General features: G+C 41.2%; 1 protein-coding gene across 1 annotated transcript in view; it reads right to left on the bottom strand.

Moving 5' to 3' along the window:
• Positions 1-19,968, bottom strand: part of qkia (QKI, KH domain containing, RNA binding a) — a 114,030-nt gene extending 94,062 nt beyond the window's left edge. The window contains exons 1-2 of the mRNA XM_039740593.1: positions 19,962-19,968; positions 18,784-18,926 (exon numbers count right to left, since the gene is read on the bottom strand). Coding sequence (XP_039596527.1) covers positions 18,784-18,926; positions 19,962-19,968 — 150 coding nt within the window. The remainder of the gene's footprint in view (positions 1-18,783; positions 18,927-19,961) is intronic.
• Positions 19,969-20,885: the final 917 nt, after the last annotated feature.

The following is a 20,885-nucleotide window of genomic DNA, read 5'->3' as shown; positions in this document are numbered from 1 at the left end:
TATACAGTGGTTCGGCAATGCCTGGATAGGCCCTTCATCTCACGTTCAAGACAAATGAATAGAAAACGTGTGTAATACGCTTACTCAATGCTACACAATTCAAACAACCCCTTCTTAAAGGAAGCACCACATCACACAGCAGAAACGAGACAAGCCAGGTGGCAGAGCAATGACCTTGAAGTCCCAGCAAGCACAGAGGGACTCACCCATAGCCGTGTAAGGGCCCGCACTCCCACTCGCACACATGTCGCACACCAGTAGCTCCCAGGAGCCTGCCATGAGCGCCTCTGACAATCTGAGCGCTTTGCTCTTCTCTCATTTAATGGATTACTTGGAAAATAAATCAACATGCAGCTGTTTCCATCAGTTTCTCATCCAATCTCCCAGATGACTGTTTGGATTTTATTATTAATTCATCTCAGCAGAATTTTAATACCCTCACCATATCATTCAATTAATCCATTTTCCACACTGCCCAAATAAAGTTGCATGTGTTGGGAGATTGGAAGACAATATTTTCAAGTACCAATTAACCCTGTCAAGTAAGACGCTCCTCTCCCTGTTCAGTTAGAATAGACACCCCACTTCATGTGCGTACTTACCAGAGGGCTTCTTACAATAAGGCTAACTCGGGGAGAGGCCGCAGTCCTGGTGACTCTGAACTGGATTAAGCAGGTTAGAGAACATTATGATGGACGTTCTGATTCATTCAGTCCACAGTGTTATACTGTCTCACTTATAATTTAATGTTTCCATCAAGTTATTTGAAGCAGTGCTCGCTATTGTCATGCACGTGCGCATAGGGGACAGCATAAAGACTCTGGTGACTGCAATACCCCTCCGTTCCAGGGGTTGGTGCTGTGTCCTAATGCCTTCTCTCTTCCTCCCTCTGCCGACCCGAAGTCTGACATCTCCAACTCCACGGACGCCAGTCGGGTGTCTGTCCTCACGGACCCACTTGCTCCTGCCTAGAAGGACTTAAAACTGTAAGATCCACCATCTTGAGTCAGTTCTGTTATGAACTACAGTCTATGAAGACATTTCCGCAATATTTGTGTTTTCTTTTTTGCTTTAAACCTTTTAATTATATGGGGTTTCCAGGGTAGTACCCCAAATCTTTAGCATGGTCTTGTTTGTTCTCCTATAGCATGAAATATCGATTGGATAAAGAATATATAGAAAGCTGTAGGACTAAACATTGGAAGCCAAATCTCAAGTCTTCAAGAGAATGAAGACAAAGATCATAACTTTCTAACTTCAAATATCTCTCTATTATATAAATAAAAAATCCTGGGAGGAGAGGAGACTTTTTAGCCTGGGACAAGACGTGATTTTCTCAGAGAGATACTTTCACGTCCCGTGAGACAAGACTTTGTTTCAAGAGATTTAACCACGTCTGGGGCCAGAAATAAAAGACAAAGAGCAGATGACAAAGTAGAACGTCATAAAGAATTCAAAAACGTTGGCATGATACACATGCAGAGCAGGTTAGAGATAATGAGTCTCAAAAGTCTCAAAAAAATGATAGTAAAGATCGCATTAGCACAAACAAATGGAAATGAATACTCGGTGAAATAACAGAACAGAGAAAAAAAAGAGAGATCAAATATACTGTTTGGCTTTAAACTTTAAGTCGGAGACTTATAGATCATCTAATTCGTGTTGCCATCAGGGAAAAGTAGTGCTTCTTCCCAATGAAGAGGCATATCCGCGAGAATTAAAAGATGTGTTGTTTGGTGAAAGTGAAATCCACATACGCGAGCGGCAGAGAAACTTTCTGTATCACAATCAAAAAAATACCAGTTTGCTCTACAATCTGCAAATGTACATTTGCATTTGGACACTAGCAACTTTCCCTAATTTTCTTTTCCCCCATTTTTCTATTTGTTCACCTATCTGTGTGATCTTCCTAGATCTGATTGGAAGGCTCCTTCAATGGTAACATTCCAGTCAAGGCTGCAGCCCCAGCTCTTCTTGACTGCATCTTCTTCCTATATTAGCCCCCTCAAATAGCTTCCACCAAGAAATAAGTGTTTCCCCCTTTCAAATAACTTTGCCATCTCCACAGTACATTATTCTCTTTCCTTGATGACGCGTCTTTTCCAAACTCCTTGTGGCTATCATCTTGTCTGTCTCGTTTCTCTTTGGTTTTCACTTTATTCTACTCATAAGCTTGTCAGTTTGTTTGCTCTGTGATGGTGCACACCGATAAATAAGCTACATGTAACAAACAATGACTGGCTGGCTGATGATGATGATGATGATGATGATGATGACCTGAAGCTAAGCTTGGCTAAATCATACAGAAGAAATTTGACAAATGAGAAACCAATTCAGTCCATTAGGCTTCTTTGTTTAGCTAACAGCTAAGCTGTCCCAATATATCATCCAGATACTTCTTAAGGGTTTTTCAAGGTTTTTGCATCAATGGCATGTGTCAGTAGCTTAACTTCCCCGCTGGTGTCCCGGAGTACGCGATTCATCATTAAGTTGAAAGAATACAGCTGGATCGACTTTATCAATTTAAATTCCTGGATTAGGTACCCACATAGTCTCCTCAGTTTGAGATTAAACAGGTTTAACTCTCTGAGTCTGTCAAAGTAGGACATGTCTTTAAGTCCCATGATGCACTTGGTTTGCCCTATTCTGTACAGCTTCAAGTGCGAATATGTCTTTCTTGTTCCCATGCTACAGTATTCCAGATATGGTCCCACTCGTGCTTTATATGGTCTTTGCATGATTTATATTTAACAGTGTTTACGATAAAACCTAACATTTTGTCTTTTTCATTACTTCTGCACATTGCTTAGATGATGAAAATGTCAACATATACCCCTAAAGCCATCTCGGAGGTTGCCAGTTTCCTGTAGGTCAGTGTCTCCCATCCTGTATTTATAAGTGATGTTCCCGTTGCCTGTGTGTAGAACTTTGCACTTTTCTACGTTAAAATGCATTTTCCAAATGGTCGTCCAGTTGTCCAAGTCTTTCTGAATTGTCTTTGCTGCCTCCTCAGTTGCTGTACTTCCTCCGATTTTAGTATTAACTGTAAATGTCACACATTTACTAACTAAATTGGAATCAATGTCACGAATATAAAGCAGAACAAGTAACGGTACCCAGACAGTAAAAACTATTTAATTTCATTGTTTTTTTAAATGTTGTTGAGAGAGTCCATTTGACTAAAGATGAGACTATCCAGTCCGTTCGGCAAATGTAGTTACCTAACAGTTTAAGCTCAATATCTCTTTTTACTTTTTTTTTTTGTTTTTTAAAAAGTCATGAAGGTTTCTTCTTCAACTACATGACTCTTTGTTTGTTAACACAATCGGCACAAAGAGATAGTTTAGGAGCACCCGCTGATACAGCACATGGCTGCACCCACCACATGAAAAACCAACTCAGGATCCCAGATCAGGACCCAAGGGCAGCCATGCAGCAGGTGACACCTCAGCACCACACTAGTTCAGATGGAATGGAACTGGGTGAGGATTTTTTTATGGTGGCTGGAGTGCCAGGTTTTTTCCCTTCAGGTTGGCAGGCCTACATGCAGGGCTTGATGCAGATTAACGTCATCGCCAGGACAGAGCAACTGCAGGTTAAGGGCCTTGCTCAAGGGCCCAACAAAGTAGACTCACTTTTGCCGTTTACGGGATTTGAACCGGAAACCTTCCGATTGCCAGTGCAGACCCCTAGCCTCAGAGCCACCACTCCACCCTTCGACACAAAGCAAGCAAAAAATATATAAAAAAAAAATCCTTCAAGTCACAATTGTTCACAGACGATCAGCAATGCTTACCTAATGGAAAAACATGGCGTAGATTTGTGGGTTCAAACATTTCCCATTTAAAGTTTGCAAGTTCTTCCTGTGTCCATAAAGGGGTTTTGCTAGGTAACCTGGTTTCTGCTCACATGTAAAATGCATGCATGCCAGGTTAAATGGTGACTCTACCGATACCGGATGTGAGCAGTTAATCGTGAATATACTGTAATTGTGCGGCCTATGATACAGTAGACTGCTGATATGACCAAACCTGGTTCAAGTGTTGCGGCTAGTGCTACCGATGTAGGCTCTGCCACTCTGCTCTGTCACTTGTGAAGTGAAGCAGGTTCAAACAATTGAATGGAATTTGATTTATTTACTAACCACAGGGAACAGAATGATTAAAACAATATTTTCTATCTCTTGTTTCTCTGTATTCGTGTCTGTGTGTGTGAACGTCTACTCAAACCACACTCCTCTACGCGAGTGTTTGTAAAGCCTGCTTCTCAGACTGTGTCCTGGGCCATCTTAACGCATGGGCATGATTGGCAGTTGCCCGGGGGCCCCCGTGCTAATCTATGCAAGTTGTGACTTGCTGAGTGGTTGTGTAGGTAGGGCCCCCAATGCACCGCTTTGCCTGGGGGCTTATAATACTGTTAAGACGACCCTGACCATGTCGTTATTGTTTTATATTTGCCATCTTTGAAGGTGACGCTCTCAGTGTGTCTCTTACGACAGCGCATCTCACACTCGTACTTACTGTTTTGATTGCGTCACCGAAGCCAAAGTGACCGATCAGATTGCTCAGAGGGACAGGACAGCCAGACCTTAGGCATATGTAGAGTGGGCAGCACAGTGGTAGCACTGCTGCCTCGTAATAAGGAGACCAGGGTTCACATCAAGGGTCCTTCCTGCGTGGAATTTGCATGTTCTCCCCGTGTCTGTGTGGGTTTCCTCCCACAGTCCAAAGGCATGCAGATTAGGCGAACTGGCGATCCTAAATTGGCCCTAGTGTGTGTGATTGGGATGAGTGTGTGTGTTCACCTTGTGATGGTCTGGCACCCTTTCTAGGGTTTGTTCCTACATTGTGCACTATGCTAGCTGGGATGGGCTCCAGCAGACCCCGACAACCCCATTCAGGACTAAGCGGGTTAGAAAATGACTGACTGACTGTATGTAGAGCATTACTCAAATATGCACACACACACACTGACGTATATTTATACCCATTATGGATTACATCCACCCACTTGCCAATGGGAAGTCACAGGTAATAGAATCTCTTTTGGACTGTGGGTGCCAAGCAGACTCCAAAGCATGGACACAACATAAACTGCACAAAAGGTGGCACATCAGCCGTCAATGGCTATCAGTAACTGGACCTACCATGCTGTCCTTATAAGATTTTTTGTCAGAGATTTAAAAGCTCGTACAGCTGAAATACCACCACACATGTAATGCTAATCATTATGCCGTGTTCACAGTGTGAAAGAGTGTAACTCCTATTCAAAGCGTACTATGCCAGCACACACACACACAAGGCCTATCTATCTCCTAGCAGCATGTTTTTGCAATTGACAACAAATATGTCTACATGTGTGAAATATCCTGAATTAGGCTTTCTCAGCACACTTAAACATGCAGTACAGACATTACACAATTGCTTGAGAAACATAAATGAAATCCGAGCTAACATCTTGTAGAATATGCATGCGTCTCTGAGCTTTCCAACCGATTTGTGTTGTTAAAGAAACAATCACAGATACAAAGGTGAACTTCAGCAAGACGCATTACCCTGACAGTGTTACAAAAGTACACATTTACTCTTCCCAAGAGCCAATAAAGTATCGAGGCAATGTTCATAACCTCTGCGCCAACACCTTTATTACGGCGAAGCTGCTTTGTTGCAGCATGAAAACCTCCGTCGTCACCCTCTGCTGGAAGCCAGCATGTCACAGGTGACAAAAGGACAGGGCGGAACGAGAACAAAGGGAAAGAGCTGGAGGATCTCTGGTGTTGAACTGCACTGGCCTGCAGGGCTTTGCTTTAAAATGTGGCGACACAGTAGACAGAAAGAATCTCCACCGACAGTCTGCAAAACCCGCCGATTGCTCAGAGAAGCCTGGGGGGGGCGAAACAATTTCAGGAGTGCAAAACTACTAATTTAACAAGCAGCACCACGCAGAAACTAAAACTGAATGAGCACAGTGAAGGAGGAAAACAGAAGCAAGAGAGAGGAGGCCAGCAAGTTAATTCTTCTCAGGCTATGGACCCCCAAAGAGCCCAATTACACTAATCTGGATTTCTATTTCTTCTGTCTATTTAAAAAAAATAGAAGAAGAAAAAACATTAGAATGCATGGGGGTCTCAGACTGACTACAAGTAGTGGGTCTGTAATTTTTTTTTCTTTTCCTTTTCTTTAACAAGGAGACCGGGGGGTGGGGGGGGTTGGACGCCGAAGCGGCTTACTGGTTCATCAGGGTCAACGGTGAATCCAACACAACTAACATCTCAAGTGGTCGGACAATGAAAGCCTGGCATTACAGCAATTTCATTTTTGGCATAACTTTTTTTTTTAATACTGTACAGCACTGACGAATTTCAAACTCACTGACAGCTCATTAACGAGTTGGCATGCAAATTAGAGCTGCAGCATTCAGAGAAATCGAAGATTGAATTAGGTTTGGTTTATCTGAGCAACTCATTTCTAGTCGGATTCTGAGCAGCACGGCCTATTAATTTACATATTAGCTTATTTATAGGTTTTGCTTCTTGAAAATAGATGGTCACACAAATTGAAATAAATAAGGCGCTGCGGCTGTGATGAAATTGAGAAAGCTACAACGTTAAATGTTGTTAGGTTAACATTTATGACTTTATTATAAAATTCACTTTTTTTTGTTGGACCTGGCTTTTTAAAAGAAACAATCCCAGTATTTCTAGAATAAAAACACAGTGTCATGAATGGCTAGTTTATAAGACACATTCATGATCAACTGAGACTATTCCTCCTCCTCCTCCTCCTCTTCATATACAGCCCCCGAACTTCACAGTCACATAAAGGTTCCTTTATTTTAGGCCATGAAGAGTTTCCATTCAACTCCATGAAAATTCAAATAAAATGGAAACCTGCTCGCTGCGTCACAGTCAAGGGATCACATGAAGGTTCACGACCTTCACGGCCCCGGCTGAGCTGCCGCTTTGTCTTCTGACATTCTCGTTAACTTAATGGTGCAAATGGGGAGGCACAAATCTAAAAACATGGGAGCTTAAAGATCAAAGATCACACGGGCGAACTGCAGAGAAAAAGACAAATTTAATAAAGCTTTACACTTTTCCTCAAAAACAGACGGCACTGTTCAAATCGTTAATTTGATGCAACGGGTCGCTTTTTTAAACAAAGAGTAGCGTTGCATTAAGAAAGCAATGATCGACTGGCTTCAATTAAATGTAAAATGAAGTAACGTCAAACATGGGAATGCAATGGACAGAAAAGTAGAAATTCCATCTGAGACAGTGATGACGCCTAATAAATAATAAAAATGAAATCGTGTTGAGTGTAACTGTCTAATGTCTCACGTGATCATAAAATGATGGGCATTTTAGAAAGTGAGAATGTCATTCTAATACACCTACTGAGCAAATAATAACAACAATTAATTATATAGCGCCTTTCCCATGCTCGGACCACCTGTACACCTGCTTATCCATCCGGTTTTCTAATCAGCCAATCACATGGCAGCAGTGTAATGCATCAAATCCTGCAGATCCATGTCAAAAGTGTCAGTTAATGTTCAAACTCAGAATGGGGAAAAAATATCATCTCAGTGATTTCAACCATGACGTGATTGTTGGGGCCAAACAGTCTGGTTTGCAGTTTTCTATAATTGCTGACCTCCTGGGATTTTCACACACAACAGTCTCTAGAGCAGAGGTCACCAGCCTATTTGAAACTGAGAGCTACTTCAAGGGTGCTGAGTAATTCAAAGGGCTACTTGTTTGATATAAACTTTCTGAATAACAAAGTTGCACTGTTCATCTTTAAGGATATTATTAATATACTGGAAATTTTCCTTCGCTTTTCTGCCATGTTTTTCTTTACTTTTAGTGGGTAAAAACTGCGTCTAGCTCCCCATCGTAGCTGCGCCCGTTTGCTTGTCTCAGCAAAGAGATGGAGGTTTGTCTTGCGCACGATATTGAACTTTGACCACAGACTACCCCCCAATCTACATCAATTCAAGTGTTACTGATTCAAAAAGAACAGCAACACAATTAAATGCAATTTTAAACAGAGCTCTATGGTGTCTAGTGCTGTTTTTAGAACATGCCCTTTGGGCAACTCACGTGGTCCCTGTGGGCAACCAGGTGCCCGCAGGTACCCATGTTGGCGACCTCTGCTCTAGAGTTTACTCAGAACAGTGCAAAACACAAGAAACATCCAGTGAGAAGCCATTCTGCAAAAGGGAACACCTCGTTGATTGATGACAGAGGTCCAAGGAGAATGGCCAGACTGGTTCAAGCGGACAGAAAGGCTACAGTAACTCAGATAACCACTCTGTACAACTAGGGTCTGCAGAAAAGCATCTCAGAGATGTGCAACATGTTGAATCTTCAGGAGGATGGGCGACAGCAGCAGAAGACTGTCGGGTTCCACTTCTGTCACCCAAGAACAGGAAGCTCTGGCTGAAGTGGCCACTTGCTCAACAAAACTGGGTAGGTGAAGACCGGAAAAACGTAGCCCGGTCTGATGAATTTCGATTTTTGCTGAAGTACACAAAAGGTGGGTCCAGAACTGGGCACCAACAATAGGATTCAATGCACCCAACCTGCTTTGTGTCGGTAGTCCAGGCTGCTAGTTGTTTTAATGGTGTGGGTTCTTGGCATATTTTTGGCCCATTAATACCAATCAATCATCGTTTGAATGCCATGGCCTATTTGAGTATTGTTGCTGACCACATACATCCCTTCATAGCTGATCTTCTATTGGCTATTTCCAGCATAATAATGCTCCACGTCACAAAGCATAAGTTGTCTCAAACTGGTTTCATGAACCAAAGTTCAGTGTTCATCGATGGACTTCCCAGTCACCGGATTTGATTCTAATAGAACACCTTTGGGAAATCCAAATCATATTACATGATATCATCAACTATTACATTTTTCTATGAGGATTACTTGTGTTCTGTTCTGTGTATTGTATTGTAGCCTTTCTTTTTGACACCCACTTCACACTCAACCTACCTGGAGAGGGTTCTCTCTTTGAACTGCCTTTCCCAATGTTTCTACCATTTTTTTTTGGTGGGGCAGATCTCAAGTACAATGAATCAGTAAGCCAAAAAGAAAGAAAGAAACTATGAGATCAAAACTGTGACTCGTTGCTCATGGTTGTATGGTGTTTCAGCTCCAAGGACCAGGGTTCAATTTCCTGCCCAGTCACTTTCTGTGGGCTCTTGGGAGAAGCCCTCAATCCCTATGAACTTCTACTGAATTACACATTTTCACAAAATAACTGGATTGACTGAGGACGACTCCAAACAAACCTGCATCAGGCTGTTAAGATTCCTTTTGCTCCTGGTCCATATATTACGAGAACAGCCCCATCTCACTATAGCCATTAGCATAAAATTCTTAAACCCATTGAATCCAACTCACATTGTGGAGAGCTGGAACCAATACCGGCATCACCAGGCTCTGAGAGCAGGATCCAAACCTGAAATCCTGCCTCAAAAATTAAGACCCCATGGGCTCAAAGCTCACAGATATGTTAGAAGACCAAGCTGACCACAGCTCTGTGTGGGTCCAGTAAAAGGAAAGAAGGGAAAAAAAACAGGCCTTGTGAATTGTGAGAGCACAAAGGGCCCTTCTGTAAAGCTGAGGCTCTGAAATCTCTCATTTCCGTCTCCACAGCTGTAGCTGCTTTTCCTCTGCTCGCAGCATATAAACGAGGAATTTGAGCAAAATACAGTGAGCAAACGGTAATTTATTTATTTTTGATTTGTCTTGCTATGCTGATTATTAATCCAATGAGCACCAAAGAAATCTAATTACTAGGTTCCTGGATCTGACACTCCGACAGAAGGCTTCAATCGCTATTTCGAAATGAGTACAGGGCTGGCAGGGGGTTGATGTGTGTAAGTCAGAATGCATCCACACAGCTGCCTGGGAGATTATTGAGTTATTATTAATATTTTTTATAACATATTACCATCAAAGGTTGAGCAAGAGGAAGCCAAGATCTAAAATCGATTTAAAATGTAAAAGGACATACGGATGAGCATGGCCTGCAAAAAAAATTTTATTTTATGGGTTTACAACGTTAACTAACATGCTGTCATCCTCGTCTTCTGGCCTCAAACAACCAAAGGCAGAGGATTCAGACCACTCACCCCTTTGCATCGCCATTTGCAGACTGGGTGTTGGATTTTTAATTTTAGTTGTGATGTGCCGAGAATAAATGTGTGCCACAGTCAGAGGTGGAGAAAATATTCTTACTCATTTTCCCCAGTATACCATTGTCATAAGTGATAAAATGCACATCTTATACTTTCTCACCCATACAACATGCAGAATATTTGCATTGTTTCACTGGATGAAGCACAGAGGTGGAGTGTATAGCACTGCAGGCTTACAGATTCCACATTCTGCGTTCAACTTCCATTTCTGGTGTAGGTTTTGCTCATCCTTCCAAAGCCTCGGGAGTATTTTCAGGTCAGTGCTGGCAACTCTAAACTGCCTTATTGTAATAGGCCTCCGAGATGAAACAGCACCTCATCCAGGGTTGGTTCCTGCTTCCCACCCTCACTCTGTGACTTGATAATGACCGTTGTAATTTCATCACATCCTCTTTGTCAGCATTTACTCCACCATTCAAATTTAATGCTGTTCTTCCATTGCTTCAAGTTCTACATTCATTGTGTCTGAGTGTTTGTACTGCCAACACCCAAACATACTCTGGCTACCGGTTAAGTTAAGGGCAGATTTCAAAATCCTCCATTTAACACATAAAGCATTAAATGGCCAAGGTCCGGCTTACTTGTCTGAACTTATCATGACTTACAAACCAGAGTGCACATTAAGATCTCAAGATGCCGGTCTGGTTATGATTCTAAGGATTGATAAAATAACAGTGGGAGGTCGAGCTTTTAGTTACAGGGCCCCTGAACAGTGGCGTGGTCTACCTGCTACAATAAGAGATGCCCCTTTGGTCTCAGCTTTTAAATCCCAGCTGAAGACTCACTACTTCAGTTTAGCACACCCTGACTAGAGCTGCTGATTAACTGTGCAGACTGCATCTCTGTTGTTAGTCATTAGCACTAAAACATAAGTAATATGATCTTTCTAAAATATAGTGCCTTTCATAGCTATCTATTATATAATCCCTTACATATCTATATTTCTATTATATAGTGCCTTTAATAGCTATCTGTCTATCTATTATATAGTGCCTTAAATATTTATCTTTCTATTACATAGTGCCTTTCATATCTATCTATTTATTTATTATATAGTGCCTTACATATTTATCTTTCTATTATATAGTGCCTTTCATAGCTATCTATTATACATCATCTTTCATAGCTATCTATCTATTATATAGTGCCTTACATATTTATCTTTCTATTATATAATGCCTTGCATATCTATTTATTTAATATTGTTTCTTTGTATCATTATACTGCTGCTGGATTATGTGAATTTCCCCTTGGGATTAATAAAGTATCTATCCATCTATCTATCTATTTATTATACAGCATCTTTCATAGCTATCTTTCTATTATACAGTGCCTTACATATTTATCTTTCTATTACATAGTGCCTTTCATATCTATCTATCTATCTATCATATAATGCCTTGCATATCTATCTATTTATTATACATCATCTTTCATAGCTATCTATTATATAGTGCCTTACATATTTATCTTTCTATTATATAGTGCCTTTCATAGCTATCTATCTATCATATAATGCCTTGCATATCTATTTATTATACAGTATTTTTCATAGCTATCTATCTATTATACAGTGCCTTACATATTTATCTTTCTATTATATAGTGCCTTTCATAGCTATCTATCCCAAAGATATACACATTAGCAGGAGTGGCAGCTCTAAACTGTCTTTCTGTGACTATGTGTCAGTATGTGTGTGAGTGTGTTCTGTGATGGAATGGTGTCCTGACCATAATTACTTCCTTTCTTGCATGAACCTCAATTTTGTGTGACTCATTTCAGTCAGCCTAGGAAACTGGCTCACACATGGCTTCCCAGTAAAGTTCACAACGCAAACCGCAGGATGAGGTATTGGATGCATTTCAGAGAGATCAATCAAGTGAGGTGCTGGAACTATTTTTATGTCTTTTGATTTAGCAGAAAGCTCTGATTCGGTCAGAAAGGTGACTTGATGATTAAAGGCACTAATTAAATTAATTTAAAACTGAATCAGTCTTTAGCACAAAACTAACATAGCTTAGATATCAATGTGTATTGAAAGTAACTGAATAAAGGCAGTGGAAATAACATTGGTTGAGAACATTGCAGCTCCCTTGAACATGGACGCCGTATCAGCTGGGCCGTTAACTCCAAAGTGTGGGCCAGCAGAGCAGGTCTTCCAATAAGACCCACTGATTCTTCAGTCTTCATTGATGATAGGCAGCACTAGAAGAAAAACCGAGCTTTCTGGAAAGTTATTGCTAATGATGTGGAATAAGTCCTTTTCAAGTGAACTAGTGGTATTTGAGAATACTCTGCAAGTCAGGACAGTGTGAATATTAATCTTTCTTTCCAGCTCCACACAGCAACATGGCATTACAGAAAGCGCAGGGGCAGTAGAATTGAAAAATCTTATTTATGGCAGTGCTCATCCATGTTTAAAAGATAGCCAAAAGAAGGAAGGCAGCACCAGGGCCCTTTATCTGCACGGGGTTTGTCAAGAGGAAAATGCATTTCATGCTTGACTGGTCCAATATCTGGCTGCCCTTTTTCCAATGACCAGATTAGAAACAGAAATGTTTCCTCTGTAAATATGACATGGATATCATCCGCATTGACCACATAAGATTACTTGGCAACCAGTTAAAGCCCCTCAGCCAGTGTGAGGAGAAATGAGGCTGACAACCTCAGTCCACCTCAGATTAAGGTTCATAAAGCCATCCTACTGTTTTTTTTTTTAAATAATATAATTAGAATAGGGAATATAATTAAAATAAGCTCAAGAACTTCACTGAATCCTTCAGTCTCTGATTAAAGCACACAGTTTTAGATATTCAAGGATATTAACAAATATTAAAAATACCGTACGAAAGGCGCTACGTGTTGTCATGTGCTTTTAGTTACAGAAAAGCATACAATCAATTGTAAATATGGACTCTGTTTGAGGAGTTAAATGTGCAGCTGTGTGTATTTGGGACCAGGATGGACGGAGCGGATTGAGGATTTTTTTTCCTTTATTTTTCACATCAATTGCTGTTGTACAGCACTGGTCACTATTGGCTTCTTTTTATATCAAACTTTTTTACTCTCCATTCTGCATAAAAACATTCAAATATTATATTTTTTTCCTCAACTGCCACTATAAACGACATGGGACAAGTAGCATATAAAAAATGCAATTTTTACGGAGGAGTATTCCTTTAATTCAGTTAGTGAGGGTCACACAGTGAAAAGGTGATCTTGTGGTTTAATAACCAACCTCCATTATTCAACATATTACTTATGGGTACTAGCATAAAAATAAAATATTGTGGTAATAGGATTTCCCCAATTGGTGCAAGGTTTAAATTACTAAGCCTGTAAAGACTGTTTTAATTTCACCAGACATGTGATGAAGCAAAGAGTTATAGAAATACCACATTATAGAAAGACGACTTCCAAAAATTACAAGAGGTTTGAACTCCAGGGATTTCTAGGAAGGGGAAGCTGCCAAATAAGCTTTAAAAGAAGAGAAACAAGAGGTAAAAGGAGCAGCTCCAGGAGGAGAAAGACACGACGTCAAGAGGAGATCGTCAGTAAAGAGGATCGAGAACAGAGAGAGAGTCAGAGATGAAAGACAACAAAACATGGAGAAAAGCACCAGAGGCATTTCAGCAGGGCTCATGCCAGCGTGTAAAATAAACGCACCGTCTGTGTGAAGGGTGTTTCAAAGAGACATCATTAAAAACAGTATTCAAAAATGAAAAGGGGCGTAAAGAAAGGGGGTCACGCTTCTGAACGGAGTGTAATGGTAAAGGCCTGCGTAAAGCAGAAAACGGGGCAGAGACAGGCTTTAAATATGGAGGTAACGAATAATCACGGCTCCTAAAGGAGAAAAGAATCGGGGTCTGTGTGGCGGCTAAAAAGCCAACGTAAGGAGTGCAGGATTAGGACTGATGTTTGCAGCTTTACCCGATTTTTATCATTAAATAGGAATTAGGGTGGCACGGTAGCGCAGTGGTAGCGCTGCTGCCTCACAGTTAGGAGACCCGGGTTCGCTTCCCGGGTCCTCCCTGTGTGGAGTTTGCATTTTCTCCCCGTGTCTGCGTGGGTTTCCTCCCACAATCCAGAGACATGCAGGTTAGGTGCATTGGCGATCCTAAATCGTCCCTAGCATGTGGTGTGTGTGCCCTGCCCAGGATTTGTTCCTGCTCTAGCAGACCCCCGTGACCCCGTGTTAGGATATAGCGGGTTGAACAATGACTGACTGACTGAATGAAATATGAATTATCAAAATTTGTATCACCTTTAATTCTAAATAATTCTATATTAAAAGTACTGTTGGGTATAAAACGACCCTCTTAAGCTAAACGCAATTTCACCTGATGTTCTACAACAATGTATATTTTTCATTACGTAAAACATTTTTAAAACACAGATACACGTTATGTAACAGACAATACTGTCCAAGCCTTCATTATTCATACTAAACATTTCAAACCGCTTCTTCTACTACAGATTAGCCAGGAAGAAGAATGTTGCAAAGAAAACCAGTGGATTCCTCAGGCCATCACATGCCTTGCACGTTACCTAAATAAATTTTACACGTTTACTAGTAGGATGGCAATGGACTGGCGTTTCAACATCTCTTCTATATTTTCTTTTTTTAGGTTTCAATTTAAGTTTGCTGATATGTGTTTTCTATAAAGTGCTATTTCCCTATTGATTGAGATGAAATTATACACTACGGGTCAAAAGTTTTCGAACACCTCGACTGCGAAGAGGAGACTTTGTCCAGTCTGCAGTCGTCCACAGCTGGTATTTCAAGGGCGTATTTTGTCCTTTAAGGAATGGCCTTCTTACGGTCACTTGCCCTGTCAAACTGGCAGCACAAAGTCTCCTCTTCACAGACCTGCACTGTTAAGCTGTGCTGTTGTGCTGGGAGGCGTCTAACGCACAAGCTGGTGACCCCCAGAAACGCGTCTTCTGATTGGGTTGCGACTTTGGCTCTGACTGATCTCTTCCTATCCGAGTTTCTTCCAGTCTCCAATTGCCTTTGGATTGTGTAGGACACCAAAGTACTTCCTGCCACTCTGGGTTTGTTTCTCTGAGTGAGAGGCCTACACGTCTAAGGGTAATAATAAATGTTCAGTCTCATTTCATTTGTTAATTGCCATTTTCTTGCCATTACCACTGGGATTTACCCCTTTCTACAGTGTCATTTTGTCCAAGATGTACTTCAGAGGGTGTAGTAGCACAGTCTGTTCCAACTCTGCTTTAAGACAGACTGGGGTTTTTTAACTCTTTCAGGGCGGATCTCGACTTTTGTCAAAAGGAAGGGTTGATGGTGGCAATCAGCTGTAAATGGTGACAAAACCCTCAGTTATGTTGAAGATGGACTCTCCTTGCTAGAAGAAAAGTTTGCTTCATTGGTCTGACTGAGATTCCCTGCGCTCGTGTGAGCAGCAAGGAGCAAACAACAGCAAAAATGGTATCTGGCGAGAGATCAACATAAAGCATGTTATCGCTGAATTGGACTCTGATTTGTCGGACTCCAAGTGATCGAAAACGAATTTGAGGAACCAGCAACAACTGATCGGTCCCAAGTTGATCAAACCCCAGCTGATCGAGGTGCTGAACGGGTGTATGTAGCTGACACACCCACGGCAATATCCGCCTGGTAGGCCCGACCACTTACAATGACAAGAGGTACAAACCAGTTTGCGATGCACTGCGACCGCGGTCTGGCACAAAAGACTGCATGGCAGCCAGCCTGCTGCGCATTCCTGATGAACTGGTGGCCATAGCTTGCAGTAACAGACATTTTATGTTGATTTCTGGGTGAAACTATTGCTTTTTGTGCTTTACAGTAAACGGTGTTATTTGGAAAAAATATTCAGCCCGCAAAGAGTTAAGTAATCAACAGAAGTTGGGACACCTGTATAAATTGTTGGCTTCAACTTGCAAGACTTCACTTTCTTAAACTGCTGCAGAACATCTGTAGGTGGTAACCTATTAGTTGTTCCCTGAAGAAGGCCCATTTGTAATATTCTGAAATTTCCTTTTTCTTCCCAGTTTTTGGTAACCTAAACTTTCCATTTAAACCTCTGACAGTTTAGTGCTTAGAATTTCACCATTAGAGGTCATTCATTGCATTTCATCTTATTAATTTTGAAGAAAAACTGAGGTGTCCTAAAATTTGTCACCAGTCATGTATTAAGCAGATGTTTGGGACCAGCGGCTAAAACAGGTGGGGTCCGGGGAGTAGATCTCAAAAAAAGATGTTGCCCCAGCCCACTAATGAAGAAAGAGGTAGGTGGGCAGTTGGAACAGCTAAACCTTCTGGCTATCATGGCACCAGGGAGAAGAGACGTGCTTGGACATCAAGTAAGAATTTCACTGAACACCTCTACTACTGCTACCTGCTGTCACTACCACCAGACTTTAGTACACTCTACCAAACAAGGTATTCTGGAATTTTCCATGATTGCCAACAGATTGTAACAGGACGTAAAGCACAGGAGGTGTGCATTAACTATAATGAGTCTTTGCCCTCAGCTTCCTCTACTGCTGAAACACAAAAGGTTTACATATTCAAGTCACAAAAGCAGAAAAAGAAATCTAACAATGGCTGCCTGTATAGGACAGTACAGCACGGGAAGCAGAAGGAATTAGCTATTAGCATCTAACATCTATTAACATCTAATTTTATATTGTTGGACTGCTAAAAAGTTTGCTTATTGCTTATTTTTCATATCAACGGCCACATAAGGTCAGTCAGTCATTTTCCAAACCGTTACATCCTAACACAGGGTCATGGGGGTCTGCTGGAGCCAATCCCAGCCAGCACAGGGCACAAGGTAGGAACAAATCCCAGGGCAGGGTGGCCGGCCACAGCAGGACATACACACACACACACACACACACACACACCCAGTACACACTTGGGACAATTTAAGATCGCCAATGCACCTAACCTGCATGGCTCTGAATTGTGGGGGCAAACCCACGCAGACACGGGGAGAACATGCAAACTCCACGCAGGGAGGACCAGGGAAGCGAACCGGGGGCTGCTTACTGCGAGGCAGCAGCGCTACCCACTGTGCCACCGTGCCAGCCACCACATAAGGTACTAAACAAAATAATATGAAAGTCATTCATCGTTAAGCTTTGCTCGAAATTAGTTGTTAAAGTAATTTTTATCTCTTTAGCATCATAAACTTTGATAACTTCACCAACAGACAAAAAAACACACATACAGTACGTTACTGAAAAAAGCAAAAATATCTTAAAATAAACTGCTTTACAAACCCAGTGTGATGGGCGGCTGCAACTCCTGCCCGGCCGGGACGCCCAGATGGGCCGGGGAGAGAGTATTTTTGGGACAGTTTCTCCCCCGGGCCGACAGAGGGCAGCCCCCCTGGTTTCCAGCAGGGCCACTGGTCATGAGCATGGGAGCATGTTAGAACACGTAGCCACTGCCAGGGGGCGCAAGGACCTTTCCAGGGCCTTATTTGGCCACACTTCCACCACACCCTCAAGTATGGCTGGAAGAAGCTTGTTAGGCACCTGGAGCCCTTCCAGGTGCCCTATAGAAATGGGCCAGTCCCACCATTCAGTCGCCAGAGTCGGGAGGAAGAGGACAAACCTGAGAAGGAGTGGAGGCAGAAGGACTGGTGGAGAGGAGGGACTGTGGTGTGTCATGTCGTAGTGCTGGTGGTTGTGCACTTTTATTATAAATAAACACGGGTGGTGAGTTGAACCTGTGTCCAGGATAGGTTGGCGGTACGCCCCCTGGTGGCGTCACACCACATAATAAAGAACAGATCAAGAAGCCTTCAACTCAAGTTACAAATGATGACTTTTTGGCTCGCCTGTCCTCATCTTGAAGCCCTCTGTTGAAACGTTATGTTAACTTGTAGCCCAAGCTCAGCCTTGATTTTAGAGGGGCTCTTGGGATGCAGCTAATGATGGCACATATAAACCAAACAGTATAAAGTATAATTAAGCAAGACATTTTGTAAAGGTGCTTAAAATGTAAGGCATTATGGACACTGAAATGACTCTCTTTACTTTGATAATAGCGGAGCCAACGACTGACATCCTGCGTATTGTGGCTGTTTGTGTACAAGTATATATTTTATTGATTTTCACATTTTCACGCTTGATATGTAACTTCATGAGAACAAACCTAAATGCGATAGTGACTGCAGAACAGTCTTAAACTTGAATAGTAATTGCCAGGTATCAGCCAGTCTGTACACACACACACACACACACACACACACACACACACACACACACACACACACACACACAGTATTTTAGCAGTTATTATACAATAATAATTTGAGAAGATACAATTATTTTTTGTATCTTTCTGGATCTGATTCTTACTACTGACACCCCCTATTAATCAGAGAGGTGTGACATCAGGACAAATAATAGCTGACCGCACATCACCGGTATAAAGAGTCATCATGCAGAGACACAGAAACTGGCCATCAATCTTTTGAGCTATCTGTTAAGCTTATGAAATTATTTCATAGCCTTCTCATTTCATCTCATCCCCATGCTTCCAAAAAAAAAAATGTCGTTACTGCAGGTACTTACATCAGGATATTCTTTTACAGGCACAAAGAGCTTTTCTTGTAGGTGTACAATAGGTCCTGCAGGCTCAGGTAATTCCAAGGGATGCTTCTCTACAAGGCCGTTCACTGTGTCACTGTACATATCTTTTCTTACTCTGGTGATTTCTGAAAAAGAAAAACAAAGACTGGGATAAGAGAACTATTTTAAAACATGGCAGGATCTAATCAGTAATATTTTAAAATAAGTTCATAAAGCACAGAGAATTTTTTTTTAAATTAAGTATGTTTACAAGCCTTAAATTTAACGTTATTTGGCTTGCTCTCTCTCTCAGGGGTCGGGATCGATCTGTTCTTAACTCAATTTTTCTTTTTGTAAAATCTTGATTGCTTTGTATGGATTGTAATAAAATTAATAAAAAAAAAAAAAAAAGATAACTATTGACACATTTAGTGCGTTTATTTAAAGTTCTCATTTCATCAGCTGCTTGTAGGGATTCCCACGTTGTTACCTCTAAATGTGTGAGCCACAGGAGGGGACCTCTACTTATTTTTTGCTCAATTTTCCATTAAAGTTATTTCTTCGTAAAGATGATATATATGCATTTGCCACGTTTAAAAGTCTAAAATTAATCTCTTTCCTAGAAAATAAAATCTTGCCTGCATTGGGGTGCTATATTGTAGGCTACCAAATACGTTTATTTCTCAAGCTAAGACAGCTGTCGAATACTGATCTGTGTCTTGCGATTTTACCCGCTCACACATCGTAAAATAGTTCATTGTTCATGTCTTTTTTTAAACAAATAAACAGATTCAGCCATTTTAAAAGAAGACCAGCCAAGCGCCACAGCTCAGCACTAAGTTTTCCTGTGTAATAACCTTTCACCTCTTGTTGTGGGAGGAGCTGGCGGTTGTAGGGGTGTGGTTTCCTCCCAAAAAAACAAATCACACATGGCACGAAAAGTTTATTGTATCTTTGTGTTTCGATTTACTGATGCGTTTACTCGATAATTTGCACTAGCGAATAGAAAACATATAGTATCAGGAACATACAATAAAATGATTATTTCCAGATCTCTTTTGTTGTCACAGACATGCATTGGAAACAAGGTAGGCGCAGATCAATACTCGACAGCTGTCTTCTTGGCTTGAATAGTGTATGCTATTGCATAAGTTTTTAAGCTTTTCTTTCCTGCTCCATACCCTCCATTGTAAGGCGCCACTGCAGATTAAGATATACCTTTTAATTTCTAGAAAGCGCTTAACTTTAGATAACTTTGTTTGGCAAATGCACCCATAATAAAGTTTGTGAAGATATAACTTTGACTTGAAAAATAGCAAAACTTATCATTTGTCACACATGCACACATCTCAGGTATCGGTTCCAACACGGAGAGAGAGGGGGCGCTGCCACTAATGGTCATCTCTTCCATTTCCTCCACAGTATGGAAAAAAACGTCCAGTGAGAGTAACTGACTCCGCCCCTTCCGGTCCCTGGGCCATAAAAACACGACCGGCCTGAAGGAGGCGTCACTGCATGACCCGGAGACCAGAGAGAAGGAGCTCCTCTGTAAGTTAGGAGGAAACATTCATATTTAGTTAGCCCGAGTTATTTGGTGGCTACTGTTCTGTTCGAATACCGCTGTGCGTTTCATTTTGCTTTTTCCTTTTAAGTAAACGGGGACAGCCAAGTTGGAACCTATTTTTGTCAATCTGGTCATTCCCTTGGATTACCACATTGTTAAAATAATAAATGCATAAGCTAAAAAATAGGGAAACAATTATTTGAAAGTTGTTTTGACATAATTTAGCGAAAAAACGAATTTGCCAATGGGGCAAGGAATCCTAAATACAAATTTCAAGATAAATCCGTAAATCTTACAATAAGGAAAACAGGATTGAATGGCTTTTTCTCTTCAATTTCATTTTCTTTGTTTGCAGTGAAACTAAACTCTTGATGAAGCTAACTAAGTCAGTATAAAACATTTCAACAGTCATACTTGTTTTGGTGACTTGCTTTCCCTATTTGCATTTCAAATTTCAACTGAGAGTCCCTGGAACGGGATTAATGATTTACTTGTGGATGGTAGGAAGCCAAGTGTGAACACCACAGTTTAGACACAGAAG

The sequence above is a fragment of the Polypterus senegalus genome, chromosome 17, assembly GCF_016835505.1.
Source record: "Polypterus senegalus isolate Bchr_013 chromosome 17, ASM1683550v1, whole genome shotgun sequence".
NCBI classification, from domain to species: Eukaryota; Metazoa; Chordata; class Cladistia; order Polypteriformes; family Polypteridae; genus Polypterus; species Polypterus senegalus.
This window is presented reverse-complemented; position numbering and strand designations above follow the sequence as displayed.